Source organism: Adiantum capillus-veneris, chromosome 7 (assembly GCF_014529385.1).
Source record: "Adiantum capillus-veneris isolate H3 chromosome 7, ASM1452938v2, whole genome shotgun sequence".
Taxonomy (NCBI): Eukaryota; Viridiplantae; Streptophyta; class Polypodiopsida; order Polypodiales; family Pteridaceae; genus Adiantum; species Adiantum capillus-veneris.
Window position 1 is genome coordinate 105958763 of NC_140937.1, and position 10223 is coordinate 105968985.

Here is a 10223-nt window from a genome sequence, read left to right on the forward strand (position 1 = left end):
CTACACATCACATGTAGGGGGTAAATTCGGCGATAAATCACTTGAGAATACGTCATTATACTCCGTGAGCAAGTGAGTCAGCTTTTGCCGTGCAAAAGGAGAAAGTAAACTAGAGCTATGCTGGGATGGAGAATCTTGTAATTCCTTTAATATTTGTTTTACAACAATTGCATGTTGCTCAATATAATTAGAATTGAGAGCAATTTGCTCTTTAAAATTATCAGCACTTTGCTTTTTATTAAAATTCATTGCACTTTTCATACTATAATTAGAATCCACAACACTTTGCTCTTTAAAATTCACAAGACTTGGAGACAAGCAGTAACACAAAAAGAATTCATCTATTAAATCTGGTTTCGATAAAATAGAAAGCTCTGTTGTACATATAAGAGGTATAGATGGTATATTTTTCTCACCAAGCAAGAGAACATGTTTATCATTGGCCATAAATGATAAAGAGTTGTGTTCGTAACCAGTGTGCAATGTGTTTCCTAAACCATGCAGCCACTCCCGTCCTAAAACTACATCAACACGGTCCATGTTGACAACTTGAAAGTCAAGGGTCATCGTATGATCTTGAACAATAAGTTCAACCCCTTGAACTACTGTGTCCCATACTTATTTATCATTTCCAGACATTTGTTCTACCACATACTTGTGGGAGCAGGGAGTCTGTGTAAGCTTCTATTTCTTGACTAGCTTATAGTTCAAGAAGTTACGAGCTACACCATCATCCACTAATATACGAACATGTTGATCCTTAATAGTGACATGCATGCGAATCAACTCATGAGGGCCAAAGGTGGGCTACTAGATTGAAGCAGGCACACAACACTTTGTGATTTTCTTCCATATGAAGAACCTCTACATCACAATATTTAGGAGATGAAGGTGTTGCACCGTGTGCATGGCCTTTTCTTTGCGTTGCAAAAGAGGACAATCCTTCTTGTTATGCTGGTCCAAAAGACATTTGAAACACAAATTGTGTTTCTTTGCACGCTCAAAATTGGTAATGCTCAGAGACTCACGTGGAGTATCTTGTGATTGCTTAGGCTTCTTAGCCTTTTGAGGGTGTGGAGAGGTAGATTGTCTCTTGTTCCTCTTGAAATGTGTGGGAGATCTACCTCACCATTGGCTCTTAGCCGAATTTCTCTTAGCAAAAGGGTGGAGTGTACGATGAGGAAGGAGAGTTGATGGACTGCCACGCTACAAGTGTGCTACAAGAAGAAGCCAAAGGGTAAGAGGAAGAGGACATGCTGCCTGAAGGAGAAATATCTTTTACCAAGGGAAATGTAGCTGTCATGAGAGCAATCGGAGGATGGGGAGCTACAAGGAGAATCATGCGACAATTTGTTAGATAGCTTAGCCAGAGGAAGGGGGGGTGGGGGGAGATTGATTAATAACACTATTTGTGCGTGATGGTGGGAGAGAAAGCAAGACACGACAACAATGTAATAATGGATATCATCTAGGTTCTTAATGGAGTGTTGGTTGTACACTGCAAACAGTAAGGGCATAGATCTCCCCATGTCGCCACTTGGGCCGAGGCTGCCAATTGGGGGTCATTGTCATGGTGCAAATTTCGGTGCCTACACTTGCAGCTTGAAGGCTTGTGGCAGTTCAATCAAAAATCAAAGCTCATGGGTACTTTTCTCTTTTGTGTAATCTGGAGTTAGGTTCTTAGGGTTGTTTCAACAATTGCAAAGTGAGAATTCAGTCTCTAGGTGCAATTACCCATGCTTGCAACTTGAAGGCATGTTGCATTATGCAAGATAGTGATAGTGGTGAACATTTACATAGTGTAATGTTGTTTGTCATGAGCTCTTTGCAATGCTTTGGTCGAGATGTACGTCAAATGGGGTGTTCTTTAAAAGGTTTATGATGAGCTATTTGTAGGTCTCTTTGAATGTATTGATTGCAAGGCATGCACAACATATATATAGCAATTCAAGCAACATTGTGTTGCTTTTAGTAGATGCATAGTGAGGATTTCTCCCCAAATGTTGTTGTAACATTTAATGCACTAGTAACTTGTTTGTAGCAGAAATTGATATACTTTCTCACATAGTGAGTTAGTAATGCATAGTCTATTGCCATAGAGAAGATAACCATTTTGTAGGGTAAGTGGTTCTTCCTTCTTCCCTAGTGCAAGGGCTGAAATCACATCTCTAAAATTGGGACCGATATCGTACTCATCTATCATAGAAGATAGATCATTGTGAGTTACTATGGATACCGCATTCACTCTCAGTCATCTTGAGAGTGCATCAACCACTTGATTATTCTTACCATCAATGTGAGCAATATGAAAATGAAATTGCGAAAGAAAATTTTCCCACCTCATTTGTTTGTCGGAGAGCTTGGTCTGTGTTATGTAGTACTTAAGACTTTGGTGATCCGTTCGCAGAATGAAAGGAGTCCCCAATAAATAGTGTTTCCATGACTCTAGAGCATGTAGAACTGCTAACAGTTCTTTTTCATATATGTCTAGATCTTTCTCAACAGGGTCGAGCCTTCGAATTTCATAGGCTATGGTGTGCCCTTCTTGGAGCAAAACAACTCCAAGGAAATCACCACAAGCGTAGCACTGGACCTCAAATGGCTTTGAGAGATCCGGTAATGTAAGCACAGGTTGAGAGATAAGCTTCTCTTTAAGCTTTTCGAAAGCATTTTTCTCCTTGGTGGACCATATATGGTCCCACGATTTGTGCGAAATTTTCTATGAAGCATCTATAGTATGCACACATACCTAAAAAGCTTCTTAGCTCGTGCAGATTCCTTGGATTAGGCCATCCTTTTATTACCTCTAGCTTTGATGGATCCATTTGGATGCCATCTTGAAGGATAATGTGACCTAAATACTGAATCTCTTGTAAGAAAAATTCTTTTTTATTTTGATTAATATATAGCTTATTCTCTCATAAAACTTGAAATATTACCTGGAGGTGTTGCTTGTGTTCGTCTAATGAATTAGAGTAGATGATTATATCATCAAAGAACACTTCAGTAAAGGTTCGATGAGGCATGAATAGCTTCTCCATCAAGCGGTTAAATGTGGCTGGTGCATTGGTCAAGCCAAAAGGCATGACAATGTCTTTACAATGTCTTGATCAACTATCCTTATTTGATGGTAGCCACTTTTTAGGTCAATTACAATCCTGATGAACTAGGTCAACCTCTGTAGCTTATCGAATAGGTCTTCTACCCGTGGAACGGGAAACGTATTTTTGATAGTGATCCTATTTAGTGTTCTATAGTCGACACACATACGATATGTGCCGTCTTTCTTTTGCACCAAACAATGGTGAATAAAACGGAGATGAGCTAGGCCTAACCATGCCTTTGTCAACTAACTCGGGAAATTGCCACATAATCTCCTCTTGTTGAGCTTGGGAAACTCTATAAGGAGGTTTATTAGGCGGTGAGCTTCCTGGAAGAAGCTCAATTGCATGGTTGTCATCCCCTCGTTTGGGAGGTAGATCACAAGTGTAACATTTAGTGGCCTAGTAACTTGTGTGTAGTGGAAAATAGCATGAACATAGTGAGCATTTCATTAGAATAGATTCGTAATGAGATTAACAAGAGTGCTTGGGTGGAGAGAGCAACAAAAAGCATAACACCTCGTTAGATAGCATGAACAATACTTCAAAAGAGAGAAAAATTAAGCAATTGACAACAGTTGAGGACCAGATTTGCATGGAGCCGGGCCGCCCTCCAAAAGCCTTTGTATTATGTTTTCTCCCATCAAGAGAGACATTTTACAATACAATTTCTTGTGTTCATCCAATACTAGCTAGTGCAATGAAGATGGAAACTTCATGCACTATGCAAAACACTTATCCAAACACAACATCAATTCCCTCACGGTCTCAGATCCAAGACCTCACACACCTTCAAAGATGGTGAGATCTAGCGGGGTATGAGAGTAGATTGAGAGGAAGAAGGAGTATTCTTACGAGAAAGATGTACATCTCCTCACATAATCACTCATATTAGCATAGCTTATCTTAGTAATTAGCATGGTAGAGGAGATGAGCATGCATTGAAGCTTAGCTCTTGGTTGGATTTGCATCACAAAGCCAAGAGTTGTTGGTGTAGGCTTTCCTTCTCACAAGATTGGAGTAGGTGATAAGCTTTCCATTAGAGCTTGAGAAGGAGAGAGAGTCTTCTTTACTTCACACATGAGATTGTGTGAGTGTGTGTGTGATAATGCCTTGCAATAATCAGCCCCCTCTCTCTCTTGGTCGACCCCTCTTGCTATTTGCTCTTGCTAGCATCCTATTGGACCTCCCCAAGCTTAGCCAATGGTAATTAAGCAGCATAAGTGATAGCCTTCTGACATGTGTCCCCATTTCCCCTTTTGTGAGAGCTTTAGGTAATTATTTAATTCAACTAAACTCTCATTGGACCCCTTTGCCTCCTGGCCAATAGGATCAGGTAAGCCTTTGGGCTGTTGATAGCTCATTGGTCCCCTTGGGAGACTGTCCAATAGTCTTCTAGAGAGCTGAATTCTTATTGGTTCTTTTATTAAGTGTTTTTAAATTAATTAAACTAGATTTACTCTAGCCTAATTCTTATTGGTCCACCTCCAAGGCTATCCAATAGGAATCGGGTACACCTTGTGGGCACTTGGGCTAGGGAGCTCACATGTGTCTCTCATTCCATTTGTGTAAAGGGAGCTTGTGTGTGTGTGTGTGTGAGTTTCTCTCTCATCCCCTACTTGCAAGGCTCGCCCCCTCCTATGTAGGGATTGTTAAAGGCTTTTGGGACACACACAAAGCATCCAATTCCCCCAATGTTTGACCTTTGGACACAACCTTTGAATTTTGGAACCTTAGCATTTTGGAAGTCTTAATGGGCTGAACCTTAGGGTCTTTTAAGCCCATTGTTGCACATGTCTCTTTTACAAATGCCCCCCTTTGGATCTCTATTTTCCCTCCTTTGGATCCCTACTATGGCCGGTCTGCTAGCTTAACCAATATTCTAGCTTTTTCTCCCTTGGCACTTCCCCATATTAAATGATCAGTTTAACATGAGAAAATCATTTAGGAGAATTAGAGATTGATTATTATGACAACAAGGGACTTAGCCAATAAAAACATCTTGAAATCCCTTGAGGAACTTGGATAACTCTAATTCCTTTTGATTAGTTACATCTTCTTTTGCTAAAAAATTAGGTTCATTTTGAGAATATGTTAAAAAAAAATTCATGTACACAGAAATAGAGCTCTTTATTGACTTATTGAAAGCTTGCTTATGTACAAGGGGTATATGGTACTACCCAACTCCTTAGCCTCTATGTACATATCTTTTTTTTCCTTGAACCTAAAGTATATTTTCCTTTTAGGGAATTTAACATTGGCAGCCATGCAATCAAACCATGGTGCCCTAGGATTACATCCTCATGCTTGAGAGGAGAGATAAAGTAATCCTCCTTGTCCACATAACTTTGGACATGGAGTCTCAATTTCCCAATTAAGGGAGTGAATGAGTCTTCTCGCCCCTTGAAAGCACCATCGGCAGGTCGGACATCTCCCATCTCATAGGCTTGGATGCCTAGCTTGGTGACCAACTCCGTGGATATGAAATTGTGACTAGAACTAGGGTCAAAGAGAATGAAAGCATCATGTTCTCTTACCTTTCCCCAAGCATGGCATAGAGGAGATCCTTTGTGATGAGCACCTTTTCTTGAGTTTGAACCAAGGTAGCTCTAGGAGACTCATTACGTGTATTTTTGTGGGGACAAGCACGATAGGCATGCCCTTGCTCCCCACACTTGAAACAACGGTAATCCTTTCGATAACGCTCTAGCTCTTCAGGAGAGAGTTTATTTTTGTGTTTATAAACTCCCTTCTCCTTAGCTTTGTTGTTGTTGGCGTTGCCTTTGGGAGACATTTGGACGTTGTCCTTCCCCTTAGGCTCGTTATAATCCTTGTTTTGCGTGGGCTTAAGATTTCTCTTAGCCCCTTGTTGGAAGTTGATTCTGGAAGCCACCATGGTATGGTGTATGCCCGCAGATATGGTGCGTGGCCTTTGGGAGTTAACATACTCCGCCATATCCTCAATTAAACCCGCACAAAATTGTTGTTTTTGCTCTCCAAAATCCATCTTTTTGAAGACAGTGGTTTTGAGAGGTATCCCAAAACTTGTCTACATATTTGTGAATAGATTCATAGGGAGAGAGCTTTAAGCTTCGCCATTTGGTGAGTACTTTGTCTTTGGCATCGGTAGCCAAAAACTGCTTCATGATGGAAGCTCTTAAAATCCATGTTCGTGGAGCTTCACCGTTTGCTCGTAGGCGAGACCAAATCGGCCCTACCTCCCCCGCTCTCCCTTCCACACTATGATGCTCCTCCTCTCCCCTCCCACTGACGCTTCCCTGCCCCTCCTCCCTGTCTCTCTCTCCATCCTTTCAATGGGCGGATCCACACATGGGCATTCAAAAAACATGCCACCATTCTTCCCTTCGTAATTTCTCCATAGAGATAGAGAGAGAGAGAGAGAGAGAGAGAGAGAGAGAGAGAGAGAGAGTACGGGGGCAAAAGTAAACACGGACCAAAAAAATAAACAAGGAAAAATTGAACGGCATTCGTGCTTCACAAGAAATGTGCTTCACTTCAACGCCCTAGATCCCACCGCTTATACTTCATTCAATACCCCCTGCTAGATAGTGTTGACGGGAGTATATAGGGGTATCCACGCAAAACAAACCTTTAGTGCATTTTTCAACGCCTAAAATCTCAAAATTCTACAAAGGTGTCAAGTTGTTTTGAGAAAAATGTAAACTTATTTTTATATTTTTTGTGTGCAAACTCGAAAATCCTTTGTATGTTAACCAAAAAATTTGATTTCTTTCTTATGTAAACTTATTTTTAAATGTTTCGTGAGCAAAATGGCAAATCCTTTGTACGTTTGATTTTATTTGATTTTTGGGTGAAAAAAGCACTTGGAAACATCTATTATGTGTGTATGCAAAATAACACTTGAACTTGAAGTACAATTTTTGCTACAGAGTGAGAAAATGGTGTTCTGATGCACAAGAAGTTTTGGACAAATTCTCAGAATAATTCCCACATTGTGACTTACCTCAACATCATGAGTTTCTGTGAGGGAGGCACCGCATACCTAGCTAGGTACGATTGGGGGCAGGGGCCGGTTGGGGGGGGGGGGCGGCGGTCCCCTGCCCCCAATTGTACCTAGCTAGGTATGTGGTGCTTCTCGAGCATAAGCTTATGATGTTATGCATTGTATGAAAAACTCTGAAAAAGACTCCGCTTTCCTACATGAGAAAATTTCTAAATCTTCTTGTGATCGGGATGTGGGGGGATGGCTATGCATGCACCAATAGAGGAGGGCATATTGGTATTTGAGTACATGGCCCATGGCAGCCTTCATCACAGGTTGCATCCACCGGCCCATCAAATGTACATGGCCCTGGGATGGAAGAAGCGAGTAGAGGTGGCACTCCAAGTGGCACATGGCTTGCAATATTTGCATGACGCGGCAAGGCCAGCAGTGGTGCATGGGGACATCAAGTCAGCAAATGTGCTTTTGGATGAGGATGACAATGCCAAGCTCTGCGACTTTGGATTTTCCACAAAAGCAGGCAAGTTTAACTAATTTGAGAACCCTTGCAAAATACATTTTTAAGCTTCTTTCTCGAGATACTGACCTGTGAGGTTCTTTTAAAAAATAAAAATAAAAATGAAACCAGGGCCTAATAGTAGTATTTTCCACTCCACTGTGGCTTCTGTGAAAGGGTCCTTGGGATACCTGGACCCTCAATACCTCAAAAATGGACGCCTCTCTAGCAAAAGTGATGTGTATAGCTTTGGTGTGCTCCTCATCGAGATCGTGACGGGACTCCATGCCTTCGACATGCATCGAGCTGAAGCCTTGACCTCCTTCACGGCTCCTTATGTGCAAGTACAACTTTCACTTTGTGTGTGTGTGTGTGTGTGTGTGTGTGTGTGAGAGAGAGAGAGAGAGAGAGAGAGAGAGAGAGAGAGAGAGAGGATCAAGAGACTTGAGAGAGGCTAGAGGCTAGACTCAACCAAAGCCATTTCCTTAAATAGAACCCCCTTGCCTTTGGACTTTGGACTTCACCCTTGCCTCCAAAAATCCCCACACTTTGACCCCTAAACTCCCACCTCTTCATTGCTGCCTTGGCCACCAAGCTAAGCATTGTTGTCCCAGTGTTAGGAAAAAACCGGGGTCTACCGTATTTTAACCGGCTGAAATTATAAAATCCCGGTTAGTTTTTGAGCTTGCCTTTAAGAAAAGCGACAAATTTACACAAGTTTTAGTGTAATTACCGGCAAAAGCTTCAAATTTTGACCTTAAAACCGGGAGAATTTCAAATTTCCCCTTATTTGTTCAGTTAGGCACTTTCAAACATAGAGACATTTTCTAGTATTATGAGACAAAATCCCCCCTTTTGGCTATCCTTTGAGAACACTCCTACAGGCAAGACACACTGTTTAATGCTTCGTTGAGACTATAAAATCATGCCGCTAATCCAAAATAAATTCCATATTCATTGTTGAGGGCAACACCATTTTTTTAAATACTCATAGGCCATGAATGCACCTTTCTATCATCTTTGTAATGCTTGTTCCAATGACTCAGCTTCTTAGTCTGTCTCTAGAATGGCCAATCTAGTGGGAGGTCAGGTTAAGTAGACCAAGAATTAGAATTGGTGATGTAAGCTCCTCTTGCTACTATCATTGTTTTGAGAATTTTGCCCAAATTGTGAGTTAAGATACTCCTCCTAATGACTCATTCCTAACATAAGATTCAAGGGGACAATGCCATATCTTTGAAATGGATACTTCCAAACATAGAGAAAACACTAGAATGTGATCCGTGCTCTAATGTATCTAATAAGTACTTTTTAGGTGCACCCTTTTCTGGAATATTCTTGTTCGGATATAACTGGCCAACTACCGATATATAAATAGAGCAGCCCCTATCTATCATAGTTTATGAAGAATATGAGCAAGGGAAAAAAATTACAACACTTTTTAAGTAAATACTTTGTATCTAGACTTACAGCATTATTTCCTTACTCTTCTTGTCGATTGCCTCTTAAACAAAAGTGATTTAGGGTTAAGTTTTGATATTGAGGATCTTAATACAACAGAAAGTAGATATTCATGTCACAAGCTAAGCCACTCTGCAAGTTGAAGTCCAAGGCAAGTTGATCAATCATGTTGCTTTGTAATTATTCAAAGATACATCTTTGATTCAATCTTGTAAATTGTATTAAGCGAGAGTTTGTGCTTCTTTTAATTTTTGAATATATTTTTCATTGTATATTATGTGCATGTGTGAGTTTTACACAAACAACTATGGTCATTTTCATAGCTAAGATGCATTTTTCCTATCTATATGTTAGGACATGGATATGATGGAGTTGATTGTCGATGCTCGGCTTTCTGGAGAGTTTGATAGAGGTGAACTTAAAGTAATGTGCAATGTAGCACGTTTGTGTGTGCAAGAAGACAGTGCCTCAAGACCCACAATGTCCGAAGTGGTGTTCCAATTGTCATCTTCAAGCACGGGGCTCTCATCTACAACAACTACAACTGATTATGCACATGATGAAGACAACACTGCGTCATCATCAATTAGCGAGAACTTAGAGCAATGTTTGTACAACTCCTTGGATAGTGATGTTGTCAGTATGAGCATGCAGAGCTCAAGGGCCACTTAATGATTCATAAATTTGCAAGGGCAATACTCAAATGAGGTGTTGTCTTTCTTCTCAGTTTTTGGCTCTTTCTATTAGTGGACTATGCTGAATATGGATAGAAGAACCTGTACCTTTGAACCAATCACTACAAATCCTAGGGCCCTTGATATACCTTATTGCTTAAACATCTCATTCAATCCAAATTGTAAAGTAATTCAAGACTTCTTCAAAGAAAAAGTTGCACTGTTCTATACTAACCACTTTACCTCAGGCAACATTAGTCTCCATTGTTTGTTAAGTGGTGAGAATCGATTTGCTTTCTAACTAAGCTTGAAGTATCTTCTCTTTGTTTTGTGGTAAAGAAAAATTCATGTTTTAGCGCCATTGCCAGACTTCCCTACCAAATTATGGCTCACAAATAGGCGACAAAACATTACTCAGACCTTCAAACAATCTGTTGACTTGTAGTCTTTCATTCCCATTGAGGTCGTAGCCAACTGATCACCTTCTTTCTGTTTTGGTTGCTTCT

The 10223-nt window shown here is 40.6% G+C and overlaps 1 protein-coding gene across 1 annotated transcript in view; it reads left to right on the forward strand.

Annotated features, from left to right (window-relative positions):
* LOC147454375 (uncharacterized) overlaps positions 1–9964 on the forward strand; it is a 28668-nt gene extending 18704 nt beyond the window's left edge. Inside the window, exons 2-4 of the mRNA XM_086516365.1 lie at positions 7349–7606; positions 7715–7926; positions 9398–9964. Coding sequence (XP_086372491.1) covers positions 7349–7606; positions 7715–7926; positions 9398–9715 — 788 coding nt within the window. The 3' untranslated portion in view covers positions 9716–9964. The remainder of the gene's footprint in view (positions 1–7348; positions 7607–7714; positions 7927–9397) is intronic.
* Positions 9965–10223: the final 259 nt, after the last annotated feature.